General features: G+C 45.0%; 2 protein-coding genes across 2 annotated transcripts in view; one reads left to right on the forward strand and one right to left on the reverse strand.

Annotated features, from left to right (window-relative positions):
* LOC137628804 (CDK5 regulatory subunit-associated protein 3) overlaps positions 1-13907 on the forward strand; it is a 178340-nt gene extending 164433 nt beyond the window's left edge. Inside the window, exon 11 of the mRNA XM_068360028.1 lies at positions 13543-13907. Coding sequence (XP_068216129.1) covers positions 13543-13792 — 250 coding nt within the window. The 3' untranslated portion in view covers positions 13793-13907. The remainder of the gene's footprint in view (positions 1-13542) is intronic.
* Positions 13908-13960: 53 nt separating this feature from the next.
* LOC137628803 (eukaryotic translation initiation factor 2D-like) overlaps positions 13961-23282 on the reverse strand; it is a 191459-nt gene continuing 182137 nt past the window's right edge. The window contains exon 11 of the mRNA XM_068360027.1: positions 13961-14172. Within this exon, the coding sequence (XP_068216128.1) occupies positions 14108-14172 (65 nt within the window). The 3' untranslated portion in view covers positions 13961-14107. The remainder of the gene's footprint in view (positions 14173-23282) is intronic.

A 23282-nucleotide genomic window follows, 5' to 3' on the forward strand; every position in this document is an offset into this window, starting at 1 on the left:
TGTAGGTGCTCCCTTGGGGCAGCAGGAAGTCGTTAGACCTTCCTCTTCAATGGTGGCTCCTAGCACTCCTGTTGCAAGCACTTCTGCTCACAAAACGTGTCCGTCGACACGCTAAGTGCTCAATTCTCGTGAATTCGCGAGCAAACGAGCGAATTTCGTGTGCATGTCGCGAGTGGAAGTGTCGGGATCGCGAGCAAGTGTTGACCCAACACCTTCCGTGTCTTTCACATTCGGTGGAAGACCAATACCCTTTCCAGAAGGGTTTAGGGAGCTACCGAATAAGTTTGCAAATGTTCCGGTTAGTCCGGACTTTCGTCCTCGGGAACCTATTCTTCTGCCTCAGAGGTTCTCTCCTGCGCCGACTATTCATCCTTCTAGGGTTTCCCCCAGACAACGTTCGCCTAGGCAACATCAAGGTGGACCTTTGGACTCAGAACTTTCTCCATGGGCATTGACCTTCATGGCCAATATCCAAAAGATGTTAAATTTGGCTCCTGCAGTACCTCAACTCCCGACTGTCTCAGTCAAGGCTACCCCTAGGATAACTTTGGGGTCTTCGTCGATTGGGAGTCAGGACCCTAGAAGGAAGTCGACGTCCGAGAGAGCTCATAGATCACCTCCACTCTGATCGTGAGCTGAAGGCCAAGCCCTTGCGGATTTGTATTTGGCTAATTTGCCTTTCACGCCAGTAAAGGCAAAAGAGATCATTACGGGGAAGCAGAGGAGACGGCTGAGAAGCATGACCTCTCCCCACTCTGATATCCTCCATCCTAGGACAAATAGGGACTTAGGTTTCCCCAGGGAAATCAATATCCATCCCTTTAACCCTCAGGATATCGAGGTAGGGCCTCGGGACCAGCGCCCGGTTTCTATTCCTCTTCCAGAGGAAAAGCCTCCTGCTCCCAAGGCCACGGTCTTATCCAAGTCCTCCATGACCTCGCAGGTTCCCCCTCCTAAGAACGAGGAGGACTGTACCGTGCAAAGGGAGTCGAAGGACTCTTAAGATGAAGCCGAAGAACGCCACAGCAAGGGCAGCAGCGAGCCTAGGCACAGATGCGATCCACGGTGGCGTGCCCATCTACTGCTTCATTTGACGACCCTGACCTACCTTGGCCTCTGGACGTGAGCCTGGAGGTGGACAACTCCTTAGATTCGGAGGATGAATATCTTCCAAAGGCGGCCAGTCCAAACTATCACTCCAAAGAAGAGAGGAAAGAGTCGGAACATACCTTTTGGAAGGTCCTCGCCTGTATGAGGGCCATTAACAGGCTATCAATTCCTGGTTCCACCATCCAGGAAAGGAAGGAAATGGTTCTCGATGCTCTTTTCGAGACCTAGAAGCCTTCCAGTTCCAGTGCAGCTTTGCCCTGGTCCAAAGGGCTAACAGCTGCTAAGAGGAAAGCTATCTTCCAGATAGCTGTAACTTCCAGTTCCTTGACGGGCGGGTTCATCCTCTCGGTCTCTGCCAGTTCCTTTTGTGTTACAAAGGAGGTACTATGAGTTCGAAGGTGAACCACATTCCATCATGCCCCTCGACCCTTCAATAGAGTCTCTTACGAAGGGCATTCCCACTCGAACCCTCTCCTCTCTTACGGCCTCACTTTCGGCTCTAGAACTCCTAAACATAGAGAGGCGCGTGAAATATGCCATGCAGGCTGCTTCATGGCTGGATCTATGGTTGGGATCTCTCAGCTTCATGGTTTGCTCCCATGACTTGTCAAAGGAGTTGGCCAGGACGACGGAGTTCTTCCTATTATCAGGTATTTCGCACCACGTTGTCAACCTGTGGGCGAATGCCATACTCAAGATGAGGGACACCGTCATAGGACGATTCCACAAACAAGTGCCGAAAGTGGAGGTCTCTTGGTTGAGGAACTCCACTCTCGAGGGTTCTTCTCTCTTTGTTCCAGAGGAGATAGAGAGGGCTGCTGAGAGATGGAGGAAATCGTCCGATTCTCTCCTCCGTAGGGCCATGACATCTTTGTCCTCTGGTAGACCTTCCCAGACTTCTTGGCCTCAGCAAGCTCCTTCTTCTTACCAGTCAACTGCTAGGTCCTCAGGACCTGTTAAGATGTCTAAGCAGCCCTTTTAGCCCAAGGAACAGAAGGGAAACAAGTCCAGACCACTCCCGCTAGGAATGGCATTCCTCACCACCTACCACTTGTGGGGGATGCCTACAGCGCCGTTGGCAGAGATGGTAGCTTCACGGGATAGATCCCTGGACGGTCGAGCGCCCTAGGGTATGGCGCCCCATTTATTCAATCTCTCTCTCCTCTGACTCGGAATCCAGTGCATCTTAGCTTCTATGCGAAGGAATCTGCAAAGGAGCTGGCCCTCAGGGCCGACCGAAGTCCAGACCATGCAGCAGAAGGGTGCTTTCCGAGAGATAGGGGACGGGTCTCCAGGCTTTTACAGTCGGATTTTTCTGGTTAAAAAGGCGACAGAAGGCTTGAAACCAGTCATCGATCTCTCGTTTCTGAACAAGTTTGTCCAACAGACTTGGTTCAGAATGGATACAGCAGACATAGTCATTCAGGGGACTTCGAGTGCACACTGGATCTGAAGGACGCTTACTTCCAGATCCCAATCCATCCGTCTTCAAGGAAGTACTTAAGGTTCATTCACAAAGGGAAGATATACCAGTTCAAAGTCCTCTGCTTCGGTCTTGCGACAGCCCCCCAGGTGTTTACCAGAGTGTTCGCCTTAGTGTCATCTTGTGCTCACAGGAACGGCATCCGTCTTCTCAGGTATATAGACGACTGGCTGATCCTAGCAGACTTGGAGACTACACTTCTTTGTCACCAAGACATGCAGGATCTGGGGGTCCTGATAAATCGCGAGAAGTCATCACTACAACCTTCACGATCATAGACACCCAGATCATTGTACAAACTCCCATGTGTTCATGCGGTAGGGTACAAGATCACCTGTCGCCCATTCCTTCCCCGCATGACCAGTCCGTGCCCTTTGAAATTCCCATGCTTACATGCTGCCAGGAACAAGAACAACTGACTAACCAGGGCTGCTCTCAGAGATCTTATGAACTCCTAGATATTCCATCACAAATGTGTGAATGGTGACAAGGTCCTTCAACTCACAGTGACACCACACGACACACCAACATGCATTACAGGGAGTAAAGTGCTGTATGCCATACTTTGACAGTACTTGGGTGTGAGAGTGCCAAAGGCACTTATATTTCTGAAGGGTAAGCAGATTCCTTCAGGAGTTTTTACACAAGATCAAATATCATATTCAGAGAACACTCCTAATTCTGTTTTTAGTGTGGATCGTTCTTTCTCTTTAAGAAAAGAATGTATCTGAGATGATTGTTAAGCTTGTCGCTGGGTTTCAACACCCCAATGATACCCTCCCTTGGTCCAGCACCATCGGAGGTGGAGAATCATCTTTCATGAGTGTGATGAACTTGGAAAGGCTGCTATGGCTTCTGTGACAGTAGGATTTATGACAATTTATTAGCACTTTGACCCCTTTCAAGGATCAAAAGACCTCGCATGACCTTGGCATGACGAATCTCTGATCTCCGAGCCTGAAACTACTGCGGTCTAGTCAGTTGAGTAAGATCCTGCCCCCTGCACTCTCTTGACAAAAAATATTTGATGTCATGTTGGATGTTGCCCGTCACCTTTTTCTGTTGATGCTGCAGTTTTACTTTGAAGACGGCATTGCCTGTAGAGAAACTTGGGGCATAAGGCACAACCTTCAGCCCTTGAGTGTGCTGCCACGAATTCGTCTGATGCGAAGACGTTGATTTCCTCTACACACCAATAAGTTAACTATAGGGGCTACAGAGCCATCTTGGTTCCATTTAAATGGCAGACCTGGTGAACCTCCAGAGTAGGTCATCTGAATGACAGTTTGAATCTGTCAGTGATTCCCTGGATTTTAGCCAACTGACTAAAAGACAGGATGTGCATCCCCTGAGAATATTCCATGGTAAGGTTCAGGATCAGTCACCTTCATGACAGTGGTCTCAGCAGGCAGTAGTGAGACTGAGAATACCTTGGGAGACAACTGGAGAACAGCAGTGCTGTCATACACAAACTGTTCTAATCTACGATCAAATAAGTTGCATCCAGCAGATTTCTGCCAAGGACAATACAAAACATTCTGGCAGCTACCACCACATATATAAAAATGGGAGTGTCCACCTAAAGGAACACAATAAATCTAACTGGACATACCCACAAAAACTGGTGCAGACAAGTCAACCCATCTAACTCTACTCTGGACAGTACCTGGACCTCTATACCAAGCTGTCTCAGTAGTGTCACTGACAAGGCAAACCTGTGCTTCTTTATCAACGAGAGCATAATAAAATTTGTCCTGTAATGTTACCAAATGTACCGCCGAGTGTTGAGTCACGAGCTCACGATTGGACTGACAAGATGTTTTCTCAGTAGGTAGTAGGCTGGCCAGGGCACCAGCCACCCATTGAGATACTACCGCTAGAGAGTTATGGGGTCCTTTGACTGGCCAGACAGTACTACATTGGATCCTTCTCTCTGGTTATGGTCCACTTTCCCTTTGCCTACACATACACCAAATAGTCTGGCATATTCTTTACAGATTCTCCTCTGTCCTCATACACCTGACAAAATTGAGATTAGCAAACAATTCTTTTTCACCTAAGGGGTTAACTACTGCATTGTAATTGTTCAGTGGCTTGGTAAGGGTAGAAGAGACTCTTTAGCTATGATAAGCAGTTCTTCTAGGAGAAAGACACACCAAAATGAACCCATTGTTCTCAAGTCTTGGGTTGTGTCATAGCCTCTGTACCATGGTCTTCCACTGTCTTGGGTTAGAGTTCTCTTGCTTGAGGGTACACTCGGGCACACTATTCTTTCTAATTTCTCTTCTTGTTTTGTTTTTATAGTTTATATATGAAACATTTATTTTAATGTTTTTGTCTTTAAAATATTTTATTTTTCTTAGTTTCCTTTTCTCACTGGGCTGGGTTTATAGCATCCTGCTTTTCCAACTAGGGTTGTAGCTTAGCAAGTACTGTAATTATAATAAAAATAATACTGGATTATGGAACAATCCTCTAGGACCTGAGGATCATCAGTGGCCAAATCCTCAGCATCAATTGCACATGCTTATACTTCTGTCGTATCCCCAAGAATTGCGTCAGTTGGAAGAACGTAATTATGGAGATCAAGCAGAGGGTTAAAGTACACTCCAGCAAGACACTGAGGATATATTTTGAAGCTCAATCACTGATGGATCACAATATATTACAAAGCAAGTGGGACCAAAATCTACCCATATTTTCATGTTCAGTAGCTTGAAGTTGCCAATAGCAACTCCAAAGTTGGGGCAGTACTTGTAAAATATGTAACCTTGATGTGATTCCTGCTAATTTTGTCCAGTTTGAAGCCTAGTCGACTAGCATCTTTTAGTAACTGCTAAGGTAAGGCCTCCTGGAGATTGGCTTCCTTCAGATGCGAGTCGGGTGCAACACCTGACCCTTCATTCCAGCAGTTTATGACTAGCTCCAAGGACTCTATAAAAGAATCTTGACCACAGTGGACACCCTTATACAGTGTCAGTCCATTAGGCAACTTGGAAGTTGGAGATTCATAAATCACAAAGTCAGTAGATGCGGTAAACTGGAATAACCAATGTGCTGTGGAATTCTGATCACCTGGACGGTATTCAACAACAAAGTTAAATAAAGATAAGTCTTCCAGTGTCTGCACCGGACAACTGTCCTCCATCTTCATGTCTTGAAGATACATCAGGGGATGGTGATCGGAATGGATTAGGAAGAACTGGCCATAGAGGAAAGCCCCGAAGGTTTTCACTCCCCATCGCAGAGTGGCCAACTCATGCTGAGTGGTGGAGTAACGGGTCTTGTAGTCAAGTTAGGCCATGAAGTCGTAGGCTATCACTTGATGTCTCATGGGTGCTCCAAGGATTCTTAACACAGGGAAGCACTAGTACCCTCAAATGAAGCATAAACAAACAGCTTCAAGGGTTTAGCATCAATGGAATAGTCTGGGTATGACAGCATGATGTCTTCCTTAATCTGTTCCTTCAGGTGCTCAAAGCACAGTCCATTTCAATTTTCTGGCCCCTTGAGATTTCCATCCTCCAGTCTTTGCTGAAGATGAATTGGCTACTATTGTTCTTAGTATATTTTATTTTGATTGTTTATTACTTCTCTTGTAGTTTTTTATTTCTTTGTTTCCTTTCCTCACTGGGTTATTTTTCTCAGTTGGTGCCCTTGAGCTTATAGCATCTTGCTTTTCCAGTTAGGGTTATAGCTTAACTTATAATAATAATAATAATAACAGGGAAACCTGAGCCGTGGTGCAGGGTTACAGCTGGGCTCAGTGCATCGGACAAAACACAAGGCTGGGAGTAACTTTGGTGTCGTCCCTCCTCTGAAAGAGACTGGTGTCGTAAGGAGTTTTTTCTTATAACTATGAGTGGCCTTTGTGGCCTTCTTTTTCGTAGAAGGGATTCTTTTTCTTAGAAGTGTTAGAATCAGCATTAAAAGGCGATGAGTCAGGAGAAACAAGAATGGGCACATTTCTTCTTTCTAACCCTCCCCTCAGGCTCTGCTAGCAGAGGAGTTAAGGCTGAGCAACCAATGATGACCATGCTTCCTTTAGGGAAGAACCCACAGGAGTTGCTCCAATAGGAACCACAACATTATAACTGGGGAAGGGTAAGCATTCACAGAGGGAGTGCGAGTTACTTCTTCGGACCCCAGGCTCAAAGGTCAGGATATGGGCACAGGAGAAGGAGTGGGAAGTACAGGGCTGATTTACTCCCAACCTTACTCGTGACACTTATGGATCCTGGAGCTTTTCTGGCGGGCACCAGTGACACAGGACAAACCTTTACAGTCCTTTTGAGCCTATGGGAGGGGCACCATTGGGGAAATCACTTGAGTCACTGACACTGTAGACACCTTGACCTCACCTTTAACCACTGGTGTCACCAAAGGAGATACAGTACTAGGGACACTGGGGGAGAGGTAGCCTTAGCTACCAGCTCCATCAACAAAATCATAGAGGCCCAATCTAAAAGACCTTAGGAGTCCTTACCCTTCCTTAGGTCAAACTTGTCATCAGCTGTCTGCACAGAAACGGAAGAGCCTCCAACCTCTGATGGAGTACAGTGAACGCTAGGAAAACCCTGCACACCACCGGAACCTGAAGTGCTGGCCAAGCTATTGGCATATGCGCAAGAGTGACAGTAGCTGAAGCACCCGATTTGCAGATGGAAGAAGCAAAATGCGTCTTGCTTTCTTCAACCCCCTCGAGGCATACACTTGCCACTGAACAGAAAGTCATGACCTATACTTGACACATGGGGATGATTATGAACAATTATTCCCCCCTACAAGAAGCAGAGAGAGAGTGTGTCTGAAACTATTTTGAACATGAACTGGTTGCATCTTCCACCCTTTCTCCAGCATGTTTGAGTCTCGTGCTTCACATCCATTACAACCAATAGCCAGCATTCATATCCTGAAAGAAAAAGAAAATGAAAAGTTTGATAAAAGGCGTAACAGTACACGCGTACTGGTCTTCCAACAGATGGAGGGCCGGAGCTTTTTTCCCTCGCTCATTACCTGTTGTTAACAATTTCAGCGGCCGTTCCAGCTCGCCCTAAAAACATATTACTATTTAAAGGATGAAAGGTTTCTATACACACAGGAACAAATGCAAGATGCTCCCAGTTTTATAAGTGCACTGTAATGAAGCAAGCTCTAAAGTAATGTAGAATAGTATTGCATAAGTATTTAAAGGAATGCAAGGTACGTGAGGCAGAGGGCAGCTGACCTGAGGTGGGGTCAGGGACTGGGTCAGTCATATGAAGAGAATAAGAAGAAGTTTTGGAAAGAAGTGAAGAGAGTAAGGAAGGCCGGCGCAAGAATTGAAGAGACAGTGAAAGATGGAAATGGAAGGTTGTTAAAAGGAGAGGAGGCAAGGAAAAGGTGGGCGGAATATTTTGAAAGTTTGCTGAATGTTGAGGATAATAGGGAGGCAGATATAATTGCTGTTCCAGGTGTTGAGGTGCCAGTGATGGGAGATGAGAATGAGAGAGAGATTACAATAGAGGAAGTGAGGAGAGCACTAGATGAAACGAGAGTAGGAAAAGCATCTGGTATGGATGGTGTGAAAGCTGAGAGGTTGAAGGAAGGGGGTGTGACTGTACTTGAATGGTTGGTGAGATTGTTTAATGTGTGTTTTGTGTTGTCAATGGTACCAGTAGATTGGGTCTGTGCATGTATTGTACCACTATATAAGGGTAAGGGAGATGTGCATGAGTGTGGAAATTCAAGAGGTATTAGTTTGTTGAGTGTAGTTGGAAAAGTGTATGGTAGAGTACTGATTAATAGGATTAAGGATAAAACAGAGAATGCAATCTTGGAAGTACAGGGTGGTTTTAGAAGTGGTAGGGGTTGTATGAATCAGATTTTTACAGTTAGGCAGATATGCGAGAAATATTTAGCAAAAGGTAAGGAGGTGTATGTTGCGTTTATGGATCTGGAGAAAGCATATGATAGAGTTGATAGGGAAGCAATGTGGAATGTGATGAGGTTATATGGAGTTGGTGGAAGGTTGTTGCAAGCAGTGAAAAGTTTCTACTAAGGTAGTAAAGCATGTGTTAGAATAGGAAATGAAGTGAGCGATTGGTTTCCGGTGAGAGTGGGGCTGAGACAGGGATGTGTGATGTCGCCGTGGTTGTTTAACTTGTATGTTGATGGAGTGGTGAGAGAGGTGAATGCTCGAGTGCTTGGACGAGGATTAAAACTGGTAGGCGAGAATGATCATGAATGGGAGGTAAATCAGTTGTTGTTTGCGGATGATACTGTACTGGTAGCAGACACAGAAGAGAAGCTTGACCGACTAGTGACAGAATTTGGAAGGGTGTGTGAGAGAAGGAAGTTGAGAGTTAATGTGGGTAAGAGTAAGGTTATGAGATGTACGAGAAGGGAAGGTGGTGCAAGGTTGAATGTCATGTTGAATGGAGAGTTACTTGAGGAGGTGGATCAGTTTAAGTACTTGGGGTCTGTTGTTGCAGCAAATGGTGGAGTGGAAGCAGATGTACGTCAGAGAGTCAATGAAGGTTGCAAAGTGTTGGGGGCAGTTAAGGGAGTAGTAAAAAATAGAGGGTTGGGCATGAATGTAAAGAGAGTTCTATATGAGAAAGTGATTGTACCAACTGTGATGTATGGATCGGAGTTGTGGGGAATGAAAGTGATGGAGAGACAGAAATTGAATGTGTTTGAGATGAAGTGTCTGAGGAGTATGGCTGGTGTATCTCGAGTAGATAGGGTTAGGAACGAAGTGGTGAGGGTGAGAACGGGTGTAAGAAATGAGTTAGCGGCTAGAGTTGATATGAATGTGTTGAGGTGGTTTGGCCATGTTGAGAGAATGGAAAATGGCTGTCTGCTAAAGAAGGTGATGAATGCAAGAGTTGATGGGAGAAGTACAAAAGGAAGGCCAAGGTTTGGGTGGATGGATGGTGTGAAGAAAGCTCTGGGTGATAGGAGGATAGATGTGAGAGAGGCAAGAGAGCGTGCTAGAAATAGGAATGAATGGCGAGCGATTGTGACGCAGTTCCGGTAGGCCCTGCTACTTCCTCCTGTGCCTTAGATGACCGCGGAGGTAGCAGCAGTAGGGGACTCAGCAGTATGAAGCTTCATCTGTGGTGGAAATGTGGGAGGTTGGGCTGTGGCACCCTAGCAGTACCAGCTGAACTCGGCTGAGTCCCTGGTTAGGCTGGAGGAACGTAGAGAGTAGAGGTCCCCTTTTTTTGTTTTGTTTCTTGTTGATGTCGGCTACCCCCCAAAATTGGGGGAAGTGCCTTTGGTATATGGATATGGATGGCAATGAGTGCCATGTTAGGTAATATGGTAAGGGTTGGTGTATTCTGGAAAATAGTAATTTGGATAATATTTGTGGTGTAGATAAGAATACAGGACTGTTTTTATTACATGTACATGACCAGAAGTTGCCATAAATACTCAGGATGGTAAAGATGAAGGATATTGATAAAATTTTGGTGAAAAAAAAAATGATTTGCTAGGGTAAAAAGTCTTTTGAAGTTGTAAACACCTGTTACTGTAGCAACACACTTTACTGTATTATGAGATGGGTGTCAAAAGAGCAGCAGGTAACGTAGTAAGAAAATTGATGGCTTGATAAGACATTCTTGACCTACTTGCTAGAAGTCCAAAATGATTACGACCTTTAGGAAATTCTGAATGTGACAATTTATATACCATGATTCATGTTAGGAAAGTGGAGTGAAAAGCCAAATAGATTAAATCCTGGTTGGAGGAGCTGATAGAAACAAAGTGATTGATTTTAAAATGACAGGTAGGAAACCCAAGAAGAGAAAGAGTAGAATTAAGGTTTGGTACCTTATAGGGGAAAAGGGTAAGCAATTTAGGAGGATTGTGAGAGAGATGACTGGAAAGGTTGAACTTAAGAGACTGAACAAGGTGACAGTGGAAAATATCTGGGTGGGTATGAAAGAAATATGTGTAGGGGAATCAGAGGAATTGGTGGGAAGAACCAGCGAGTAGGGTGTGTCGAAAGGAGAAAAGTGGTAGTCGGACAGGGAGGTACAAGAGTCAGTTAAAAGAAAATCAAAGGTATTTAAGGAATGGAAAGTAAGGCATGCACAGGCAGCCGAGGAATGGTACAGAGAAGGGGGAACAAATTTTAGGAGGAAAGTAGGTAAAGCTATTGGAAGAGCAGTAGAGCAATTGAATGAAAGACTGGGAACAAGGGAAGGAGGAAAGGATTTTTATAAGATTTCCAACTTGAAGGAAAGGCAAAGACAGGGATTTTGGGGTAACTGGCAGTCATTAGGGATAGAGGTGGTTGGCCAGGGCACCAGGCACCCATTGAGATACTACCGCTAGTGTGTTATTGGGTCTTTTGGCTGGCCAGACAGTACTACATTTGATCCCTCTCCTTGGTTACGGCTCATTTTTCCTTTGTCTACACATACACTGAATAGTCGGGCCTATTCTTTCCACATACACCTAACAACTCAGAATACTAAACAATTATTCTTCGTTCGCGGGTTCAACTACTGCATTGTGATTGGTTACTTTCCTTTAAGTAAGGATAGAAGAGGCTCTAGAGCTAATGTAAGCAGCTCTTCAAGAACACACCAAAATCAAACAATTTCTCTCTAATCTTAGGTAGTGCCATTGCCTCTGTACCATGGCCTTCCACTGCCTTGGGCTAGAGTTCTCTTGCTTGATGGTACACTCAGGCACACTATTCCCTTGTATTTCTAACTCTGTTTTTATATTTTATATAAAGATCTAATTTAATATTGTTGCTGGTCTTAAAATATTTTATTTTGATTGTTTATTACTTCTCTTGTAATTTATTTATTTCCATGTTTCCTTTCCTCACTGGCTTAGAGAGAATATTTTGAACAACTATTGAATACTGAAAATGAGAGAGGAGCTGGGAAAAGCACAAAGTGTGGAGGGACCAGTGATGTTAATAAGAAATACAAAAGTAAAACAGTCATTGAGTAAAATGGAAAATAGTAAAGCACTAGGTTCATTATAGTTTCAAATTGAAATGAGCAAGATACTAGCTACAGAGGGGGAAGAGTGGATGCTGGATTTATTAAGAGCCATATGGAAAGAGGAAATAAGGCCTAAATACTTGGAGGAGTATAATGGAATCAGTATTCATGGAATATAGTAACTAAAGGGGAATTAAACTAAGAGAGAATTGTTTGAAAGTTGTAACTACTGGGGAATTAAACTAACAAGAGAATGGTTTGAAAGTTTTTGAGAGGATACTAGATGAGAGACTGCAAAGATTGGGAAACAACACTACTGATTCATGAGGGGAGAGGGACTGTGGATGCCATCTTTATAGTACGGAAACTACGGGAAAATGGGCTAGAAAGAAACCAGAAACTCTTTTGTGCTTTTGTAGATCTAGAGAAAGCTTATGATAGAATACCAAGAGAATTGATGTTTTGGTGCTTGAGGAAGAAGAAAGTCCTAGAGAAGTTGGTTAGAATAGTGGAGATGATATTCAAAAGTAATTACAGCTGTTGGGAACCAGAATCCTTTGAAGTTTGTGTTGGATTACACCTGGGTTCAGCATTAAGCCCATTTTTATTTGTGATGGTCTTGGATGTGTGTGTAAGTGAAGAGATCAGAAATGAATAGTTGTTGCAGTTGCTACAGTACTGTATATGCAGATGATTTGGTGATTACTGCTGAAAATGAGGAAGACTTATAGAGAAGGGTTGTATAGTGGCAAGAGACTTTGGAGAGGGGTGGTTTGAGGGTAAATGTGGCAAAGACTGAAACTATGGTGAACAGTAAGGAAGGTAGGAACAGGGTAGCTATACATGAAAATAGAGGCATGGTTTTAAAACAGGTAGAACAATTTAGATACTTGGGATCTAATATAAGTCAGGAGGGAGGATGCAAGGCTGAAATTGAAAATAGGATAAAAGCAGCCTGGGAAAGTTGAGAGATGTATTAGTAGTAGTATGTGATAAGTAAATGCCTATCAAGCTAAAAATCAAGATCTATAGCACAGTAATAAGACCAATGTTAATGTATGGATTGGAAACATGGGCTCTTAAGACAAAGAGAAAAAGTAGAGCATAGAGAACAGCAATAAGAATGCTGTGGTGGATTATGGGAATATCACTGCTTGAAAGATTGAAAAATTATGAAGAAAGAAGAATGGCAGGTTAGTAAAAATAGCAGAGGTGATAAGTGTGTTACGACAAAGATGGTAAGGATGTGTTGAGGATTAATGATGGGGGAGTGAGAAGGGTGTGGGTAGAACCTGTTATGGGGGGGGGGGGTTGCAAAGAATTAGATGGTGAGATAATGTGAAGGATGATATGGAGAGAAGAGGATTGGTGGAAGAGGAGCCTCTGATAGAAGGCATTATAGAGGGCATATCAGGCAACGAATGTAGGGATAACTGTGGAAAAGATTATTTATGTTATGAAAGTCCTGGTAAGATTGTATAACTATAATGTTTCAAAGATGTAGTATTCGGAAGCTGAGAAATAGATCAAAGTTAGTTTAAATAAAGAAACCAAACGGGTATAGGGGTAAGTGGCAAACTACTGATGAGTTAGAAAGCTTAAGAAGATCAAGGAGAAACTGGTCTCATTGGGGACTTGGAACTGATAGACTAAAGACAAAGTGCAAAATATGTATAGAAAAGAATAAAAACTTATCATAAGTTCAACTCTAGAATAAGCAAGATATAATGGCAAATTTTTCCTTTATGGTTAACAATGTGATTTTTTGTTTGCTTTATATAAAAGATAATTCAACCTAATCCAATCTAAGACCACTCCATTGTTACCAATGATAACATGTGCATATAATAGTGTTTTAGCATATTGTAATAAAAAGCTTTTTTTTGTAGTGAATTAAGTTCTCATTTGTATTTTAATGATACAGTACAGTATTTATTTAACGTCCAGTTAGCCCATACATTTATGCAGTACAGTAGTTAATCAGTCTCTTTCCTTCAGGTATGTGGATCGTGTAGCTGACTCTCTGCGTTCAAAACTTACCTTGGTTGACAAACTAGCAGAAACCCAAAAAGTCATTATGGAACGCAAGCAGGATATTACTGAAGAGCAAAAACTTCTCATGCCAAAGCTATCTTTAATAGTGGACCGCACCAAGGAGTTGCAAGTAAACATAGAAGAACACATCTCAAAGCGTTATAAAGGGAGACCAGTCAATCTAATGGGTGTTAATCTTTCCAAAACTGTTTGATGTCTAAAGGATTGCCTTTAAAAATTATGTAACAAACTTTCTATTTTTCACTAGATTGTTGCAGAATACTTTATATTAAATGATTTCATTTATAAATAATTTAATTTATAATCTTTATGATTTATAGTAGTACAGACCATTTACTTCTGAGGATATAACAAAGAGCAATTTAAGCTTCCATTGTTTATTTTTACTCCAGAACTTTTAACAAGATGCTGCGTAATACAGTAAGAGAATTCCCAGTTATAACTAAATATCTGATGGCATTATATTTAGCTCAGGTGAGTTATTACTGGAGATAGTATAACTAGTAAATTATTTCCTCTTCTTTTGCGCCAGTTCCAGACCTCGGATGTACTTTTTTGGAAGGTTGTATGTTTCTGAAAAAGTTTGCAAAGTTTATTAATGATTATTTTGGAAAGATAATTTATGAACAAAAATACAGTATCAGATTTTGAACACCCACCAGTAATATTAGTCTAAATAATTAGACCTATTTGGACTTTAAGGATTTAACTTATATTCAAGTGATATGAAACTATGGGCAATTAGCCATACTTTAAATGATCTATGATTCTAATGACACGAAGCAGGGGACTATTAGCCATACATTTCATTTTAAATGCACTAGGATTTTCAGTACATTTTACAGTCCATCGAGTACCTGTATGTCATGTTTCAAGTGAGTCATTCAGTTCAATATGATAAGGTGCAAGCAAACTTGACAGCAATAGGATTTAACAAAATAATTTTAGGAATAGAAATCTGGTGGTTTATTACAAACTACTGAGTTTCAACATCAAATAAAAAGTACTAAGGACCTCCATTTATATATAATACATTAAAACCTCCTAAACTGCAGCAAACATGTTCCAAAACCACTTGTGGTTGCAGAATTCTGCAGTTAATAGGGCATATAAACTGTATGGTAGTTTTGACAACTCGTTCTAAAAATACAGTACACTGCAAACCCACATAAGGGGCAAGACTCGGGCCCATTAAAACGAAGTTACTTTGAGGTTACTTTAAACTCCTAGTAAATTTTGGTTTCACGACCAATTTTTTTTTCATTGAAAAACCATTGAAAAGAGAATTTTGTATATTTAAAGTTGTACTTTAGAAATTTTCTTGGCATCTTTATTTTTTATAAATATTATTTCATCTGTATTTAAGTCACATGTAAAAGCAATTAGTTTTCATAAGGATTTTTTTTTAATTGTGAAGGCTATAAAATTCCAAATCTTTTCATGTTTGAATGATACAAATCAGTCAATATTACAAATAGTTGCAATTTTTCTCTGAAAATTTCATATTTTAAGAGAATGGGCTTAATTTTTCAATTGAATAGCTGTATTATTTATAACTATGAGCTTTTAGCAGTAATTTTCTTCATCACTGGGATCATTAAGACATAATAATCATTTGTTCCGTAACTGGAATACAAACCTACGCTATTAATGTAGGGGTATTACTTTCGGCGAAGCTGAAATGACGAGCCATTAAAATTTAGCGAGGGTTAACTACCCATACCGACACACCAGGGATTTAGCTCACGTTGCTTTTGGCTCGAATGGTGTACGGTCGTTGCCGTTCCTTATCCTTCGCCGTTATTATTGGACTGCCATTAATTCTTTTGTGTTTTTCTTTGTGTTAGTGTGTGTGTGTTGACTTCTGCGACCATGCGCACCTGCCCTGGACTTGATTGCCAGCCCTGCGGAACCTTCATGTCGGCCGTGGACACCGATCGCCACAACCTTTGTCCCCGCCTGCAGAGGTAAACGGTGTAATAGTAATAATCAGAAGGCGAGTGTCTAGAGTGGTCTGCCTCCCAGTGGGAGAGGTTTGGGAGACAACGGAAGAAGGAGTCTAAGCGGGATATTTCTTTTTTGAAGGTTCCTTCGAAGGGAAAAAAACCCAATGCCTCTTCTTCAGTCTCCTGATCTTCTTCCGAAGCTCCTACTCGTTCGGCCTCTTCCGAGCAACCGTCAAGTAATAGCATGGACCCTTTTATTTGTGGCCAACCCCGGTCCTTGAGAGATGGTGTTGCTTCCCCTAGCGAAGCGGCCCCACCTCTCCCCCCAGGTGAGGCTTTGTCTATGTCTTCTGTTTTGCAGGTATGGTCATCCTTAGGGCTTCCTGGTCCGCCCTCCAAGGACTCCTTGCTGCAGCTCATCCTCCGAGGTGCAAGTGTGCAGCTGTCGTCGTCGACTTCAGAGGTAGATCCTCTTGCACTCGTCAACGTGGTGGTGTCAGAAGTGTCTTCTATGGCTTCTGCCGACGCCCTGGCCGCTCGAGACTCTCCAGCTATTGCTGCTGACTTGGTTTCCCCCGTTCCTGATCATCCCTCGAGGGGGAAACTTAGTCCTATGTCTGTGTTTCCTGTGAGTGTTTCTCCCCCTCGGGGGAGTTCTCTCATAGAGACTCCTCTTTGGAGGACGGCTGCTGCTCATGGTCAGCCTCTAGAGGGCGTCTCCGTCGCAGTGCTCGCCCGCCCCTTCTCCTTAGTGGTCGTCCTTCACCATCAGTGAAAAAGGGCCTCTTCAGCTCTTCAGCCTCGTCATTGCAGCCGTCCCCCTCAGAGGAGTTTCCACTTCAGTTGTCTCCTGGCCTTCGACCTTCCGCCCGTTCCTGAACCTTCTCCCGACGACGCTGCTGCTAGTACTCTGACTTCAGTCCTGGATTCTTTTGTAGATCATTCGCGATCTCCATCGGTGGATATTCGCCCTTCCAAAGGGTACATCCCTGTTCCTGTTCTTCCTACCAGCCGACCTACCATCACCGTTCCTGTCTCCAGTACAGACTCCTGAGGCCCTAAGCGTGCAGCTGTGCGTCAATACTCTCCAGCTCGCCAGTGCCCTGCAGTGCACCAGCACTCACCAATATCTCGTCAGCGCCAGCCTGCTCTATCACGCCTTATTAGAGCGCCCACGCTCTACAGATTGTCAGCGCTCTACAGTACAATGCTTTTCGGCGTTCGTTAGACTAACAGCCTTCACTGCTCATCCTCGGCGCCTTCCAATGCCCCAGCGATCTCCTGATCACCGGCGCTCTCCAGCGCAACCTCCCCATTCTAGAGAGCAACATTTGCTAGCTCGCCAGCGCTCACCAGCCAACCTACTCTCGCTAGCGCAACTGTGCTCTCCAGCCCGAGCTCGCTAACCCTCCCCAGTGCAACAGCGGTAACCGAAATCTCAGCACGCTCCTGCGCAACGTCGGTCTCCGGCTCGCCAACGCTCTCCTGTACGACAATGCTCTCACAAGCTACAGTGCTCTCATGAGCACAAACACCAGCGCTCTCCTGGGTGCCAGTGTTCCACTACGCATCTGCGCTCTCCAGTGCCTAAGCTTCCTCAGCAACCTCCAGTTCACCTGTGTTCTACTGTAGCTGTTCTCCAGCAACCTCCTGCGCAGCACCGAACTGCACACTAGCACTCTCCTGCACATTCTAAGAGGACTGCGCAACACCCTGCGCATGGTTTTACTACGCGCTAATGCTCTCCTGTGCACTCGTGCTCTCCTGGGCATTCTAAAGGGACTGCGCAACACCCTGCGCAGCGTCTGATTAAGGAACATCATATTGACAGGTCACCATCGTCTTGTTCCCCTCCCCACAAACGCCTTTCAGCGTGACCGCCAGGGAAAGTGGAACGGGCCTCTATAGAAGGGTTCAGGATCTTGAAACTGCCTTCCTCTAAGGCGGACCCACCTACAGCAGAGACTCCTCGTAAGGGACATTCGGTCCCTTTCCCTTCAGGGGATCTGTCTAACAGTCAGCAGCTATGGTTCAGTGCTATGATCAGGCCAGTGGTACAAGCCTTCAACCTGCTTTGTCTGGCCGGTCTTCGGAGCGTCCTACAGCTCCAGCAGGCCTTCTGCACGGAGCCATGGTTTCTTCTTCTCCCTTGAAGAGGAAAAGAGGAGTCTCAGACGCGGTCACTTCCCCGGGGGTAAAGCTGACTCTGGTTAGACCATCAAGGCGGCGTGCTCTTCCTGCATCTTCCTACGGATACTCGCCTACCTCACCTTTGCCGAGGGAGTCACGTGAGGAAAAGACTTCCTCCCTTCCACCTTCAGAGGAAGCCTCCTCTCGCATCCGGTTAGACCATCAAGGCGCGCTCTTCCTGCATCTTCCTACGGATACTCAACTACCTCACCTCTGCCGAGGGAGTCGCGTGAGGAAAGGACTTCCTCCCTTCCACCTTCGAAAGAAGCCTCCTCTCGCGCCGAAGTTCACCACCACCAACGGAAATCAGGAGGGACACGACATCTCGGACTTCGATGCTGGAGTCCTACTTCCTTCCTCGAAAGGAATCCAAGGACTTCAAGACTCTTCCGAAGCCCTCTTCTAGGACTTTTAAGTCTACAGAGAAAGCCGGTCACTCGAGGGATGTCTGCAACCCACCCTGAGACGAGCTCTAGGGGATCGAAGAAGGAGACTTTGCTGCAAGTCCAACATTACAAGGAGAGCAAAAAAAAAAAAAAAGTCAGAACATGCATTCTGGCAGGTTCTGACTCACATAAGGGTTCTCAATGAGTTTATCGACCCATAAACCCATAGATACCCCCACGAAAGGGCACGGTCTTAGACCGTGTCTTTGGCACCCAGAAACCCTCAAAGACCAGTGCAGCCTTGCCCTGGTTTCAGGGGCTGAAGGGTGCCTGGGCTAAGATATCTCTACAGCTCTCCGAACATGCCTCCTCCTAAAGTTCAGGCTCTACTACCAAGCTTTTCCCACCTCCTTGTGTCCAACAGAGAAAATATTTTGAGATTTTGGATGAGCCTTGTCCTGCTCTTTCTCTCCATCACTCCTTGGAAGAGCTCACCAAGGGAGTCTCTCTAGATAGACTCTCCAACCAACAGGTCTCTTTCTCGGTAACCAAGATCCTTAACCAGGAGAAGGTCACGAAGAACGCCATGCAGGCTACTTCATGGTTTGATGTCTGGTTAGGGACCTTGGGAATCCTGGTACAGACTGAGGATTTCTCCAAGGAACGTACCAGGAAAGCAATGGAGACTTTCCTGCTCTCAGGAACTTGCGCGATAGAGTTTCTCGCCCACCAAGTTTTGAACTTGTGAGCGAATACCATCCTGAAACGTCGGGACGCAGTGTCTGAGAGATTTCACCAACAAGTCCCAAATGCCGAGATCACTAGGCTCAGATATTCCTCTCTAGAGGGAGCTCATCTATTCGAGCCTAAAGACGTGAAACATGCTGCTGAGAGATAGAGGAAGTCCCATCAGGACTCTCTCCTCTATAGGGCTTAGATATCCAAGTCCTATAAACCACCAGCTCTTCAGCAGTCCCGTCCAGCCAAGACCACGACGAATAAGACAGCAACGAAGACCACAGTGTCTAAGAAGCTCTTTCCGGCCAAGGACAGGAAAGGCACTAAGTCCTCCAAGGGAGGAAAATATCCTAGAGGGAACGGCCGAGGCCGCAAACACGAGGATAGATACTCCCTCTGCTTGTCCAGTAGGGGGATGCCAACAAGGTTGCTCGGACAGGTGGAAGCAACTTAGGGCTGAACCCTGGACAATCTCTGTGAGGTATTGCGTCCCGTTCATAACATCTCTCCCTCCCCTGACCACGAATCCAGTGTCAATAGACTCATTTGCCATGGGATCAGCAAGAAGTCCAGACCCTGTTGAAGAAGGGCACTCTCAAGGAGGTCCTTAGGCTTCTTCAGTCGACTTTCTTGTGAAAAAGGCTTCTGGAGGCTGGAGACCAGTCATCGACCTCTCTGAACAACTTTGTCAAACAAACTCCTTTCAGCATGGAGACGTAGCCACTGTCAGACTAGCGGGTAAGACCACAGGTCTTCATGTGCACACTGGACCTAAAGGACGCGTACTTCAAAGTCCCAATCCACCCGTCTTCCAAGACTTGATTCAGCCTAGACAACAGGAAATACCAGTTCAAGGTGCTGTGCTTCAGTCTTTCAACAGCACTTCAAGTCTTCACCAGAGTGTTTGCCCTAGTGTCATCTTGGGCACACAGGATTGGTATCCGTCTCCTTCGTTATCTGGAGTATTCGTCTCCTTCGTTATCTGGAGTATCCGTCTCCTTCGTTATCTGGAGTATCCGTCTCCTTCGTTATCTGGAGTATCCGTCTCCTTCGTTATCTGGACGACTGGCTAATCCTAGCAGACTCGGTGTCAACCCTTCTTCAACATCGAGACAAACTTCTGAAGCTTTGCCAAGATCTGGGGATCATGGTAAACCTCGAGAAGTCCTGCTTGCTTCCTACTCAGAGCCTGGCATACCTAAGCATAATAACAAACACCAATCTCCACAAAGCCTTCCCATCAACCGACATAATAGCAAGGTTGAGAAAGGTCTCAAGACCCTTTCTCAGAAGAGAACAACTTCCAGCCAAGACGTGGTTACGTCTCCTCGGTCCCCTTTTGTTGCTGGCCCATCTAGTTCCCAACGGTTGCCTCAGGATGAGATCTCTCCAGTGGCAACTCAAGTACCGCTGAAATCAGGCTCTCGATTCCCCAGACACTCGGATCCCCATCTGATCAGCGGAACAGACGTCCCTCGAATGGTGGGTGGCAGATGAGAACCTACAAAACGGAGTGGATCGTCTAGTCCTCCCCCCAGATTTGATGATGTTCTCAGATGCTTCAAAATACAGGTGGGGGGGAGGGGGCCACGTGCTGCACCACATGGCCTCAGGCCTCTGGTCAGAGTCAGAAGAGTACCTCCACATAAATCTCCTGAGATGAAGGCTGTCTTTCTAGCAGTTCCAACAGTTTCTGGCGGGCCACTTAGTGGTGGTGATGAGACCACAGTAGTGGCTTACATCAACAAGCATGGAGGTACCTTTTCGCAGCCCCTATCCCATCTAGCAGTAGAGATACTGAGATGGGCCGAGATTCACTCAATACCACTATCGGCACGCTTCATTCCGGGCAAGATGAATGTGTGAGTACCGAGTGGTCTTTGGATCATCTAGTAGCCAAGAAAGTCCTGACTTTGTGGGGTTCTCCGACAGTGGATCTCTGAACTTTAGGCTCCCGTTGTACTGATCCCCAGTCTCGGACCCCAAGGCTCTATGGCAAGATGCATTCCAATAACGGTGGGATAACATCGACGTTTATTCCTTTCCCCCGTTCTGTCTGATAAGGAGGATGCTCAACAAAGCCAGAACAACGGTCAACTTCTCAATGACCCTCATAGCTCCGCTGTGGCATTACTCAGAATGGTTTCCGGACCTTCTGCAACTCCTGACAGAGTCTCCAAGAAAACTCCCTCCACGACATGATCTACTCAAACAACCACATCCCAACATATCCCACAAAGCCGTAGCTTTGCTACGACTTCACGCCTGGAGACTATCCAGCATCTCCTCTCTCAGAGAGGATTTTCTCAAGTTGCAAGCAGGATGTCTGGATATCTGCGAAAGTCATCAGCAGCAGTCTACCAGGCAAAGTGGAAGGTCTTCTGTGGTTGGTGTTGTGGAAGGAGTATCTCCCCTCTCCCCTCTTGATGCCACCATTCCAGCAATAGCGGAGTTCCTCGTGTATTTACGGGAAGAACTACACCTGTCAGTCTCGGCGGTAAAAGGCTATCGCTCAGCCTTAAGCCTTGCCTTTAGACTGAACAATATGGACATTTCTTCATCACTAGAACTTTCTTTACTCATACGGAGCTATGAACTTACCTGTCCTCAGTCTGAAGTGAGACTCCCTCATGAAACGTGGTTCAAGTTCTCAGGTTTCGTAAGAGACTTCCCTATGAACCATTACGCCAGGCAACAGATCGCGACCTAACTTGGAAGACGGTGTTCCTGCTAGCTTTGGCTTCGGCCAAGCGAGTCGGTGAACTTCATGGTCTCTCATACGACATCGCCCATTCAAGGGGATGGGGGAGAGGTAACGTTCAGCTCCGTCCCCAGAGTTTATTGCTAAGACTCAGAACCTGGGAGTAGCAGATCCTTGATTCGTCTCCTTCCGGAAATTGAGTCTTCATTCAGTAACAGGTGACACTGATCATCTCTTACTCTGCCCCGTGAGGAGTTTGAGGCAGTACCTTAACAGAACAGCCGCAATCCATCCTCGTGTGCCTGCACTCTTCATCACAGGAAGGATCAAGAGGAGGGTCTCCAAGAACACAATCTCAGCATGGATTCGCAAAGTCATAGATCATGCACTGAATCCAGACCCTCCTCCTTCACGTCCTCCCAGAGCTCATGATATTAGGGGCGTAGCTACGTCCCTGGCATTCGATGAGGAACTACTCAGTGACGCAGGTTCTTCAGGCCTGAGTGTGGAAATGCAAACTACTTTCACATCCACTACCTGCAAGACCTGACCCACAGGAGGGCTCGATACGTTTTCTATCGGCCCTGTGGTGGCTGCACAACAGCTGGTATAATACCTCAAGCTCCTTATTGGACAAGTGCAGAAGGTTGAGGGCTCTGTTACCTGGTTTTAGTTTGCATAAATGAAAATGTTTGACTGGCTCTTATTCTTTTCTTCATCCTCCCCTCTCTTGGGGAAAGCAGCATCCTGGGTTCTGTAAAGCAGCATCCTGGGGTTCTGTACACAAGCTGACCTCAAACCACTGCAGGTAAAACCATGCTCCCTTGTGTACCTAGTTTTAAGCTAATATTGTTGCATCCCCATACCCTGGTGAGGTGGTATTGGGAAAGTCTTGATTAAAACAGTTTTTCCTACTAAAAGACTCGGAATAACTTTACCTGGATGGTCAAACTTCTAAACATCTCAACACACAGCTTGCGTTAGCAAGGTTTTAGCGAGGGCCCAGGGACCTCTTATTTTGAATACTAACATACTCAGATAAGGAGCCCCGGGTAAAGCCAAAACCCAGATTGGCAAGGGACGTCCACCCTTCCCAATGGGCAAGTAACCCCTAAATAAATAGCGTAGGTTTGTATTCCAGTTATTTAAGAAATGGCAAATTCCTAGATAATTTGTATTTTTCCTAACGATACAAACCCTTAGCTATTCGTAACAAAATTGCCCGCCAGCCCTATCTCCCTTGAATTCCTGCCTCCAAGAAAAGTGAGGTTAATCACCGGTGTGTGAGTGGGAGCGGTAGCAAGCTAACCCCCCTACCCCACTAACTAGTGGTATGGGTAGTTAACCCTCACTATATTTTAATGGCTCGTTATTTCGGCTTTGCCAAAAGTAATAACCCTAAATAAATAGCTAAGGTTTGTATTATTAGGAAAAATACAAATTATCTACGATTTTGTCATATTTCAAGGTTATTTACTAAGCAGTGATGAGCCCCCATCCCTCAAATACAAAAATATTGCTCTCCACACGCTATATGTACCAAATGCCCACACGACCAAGCTGGTGGCTAGCCTAATATATTCATGTCTATGTATTTTTCTTGGGCAAATCTCATGGTTTTGTTATATTTAGTTATCATCTCAACACTTCATTATAATCATATAAAAATTGTAAATATGAAAACGATCAGACAAAAAAATATGTAAGTATATCTACAAATAC

Source organism: Palaemon carinicauda, chromosome 36, assembly GCF_036898095.1.
Source record: "Palaemon carinicauda isolate YSFRI2023 chromosome 36, ASM3689809v2, whole genome shotgun sequence".
NCBI lineage: Eukaryota > Metazoa > Arthropoda > Malacostraca > Decapoda > Palaemonidae > Palaemon > Palaemon carinicauda.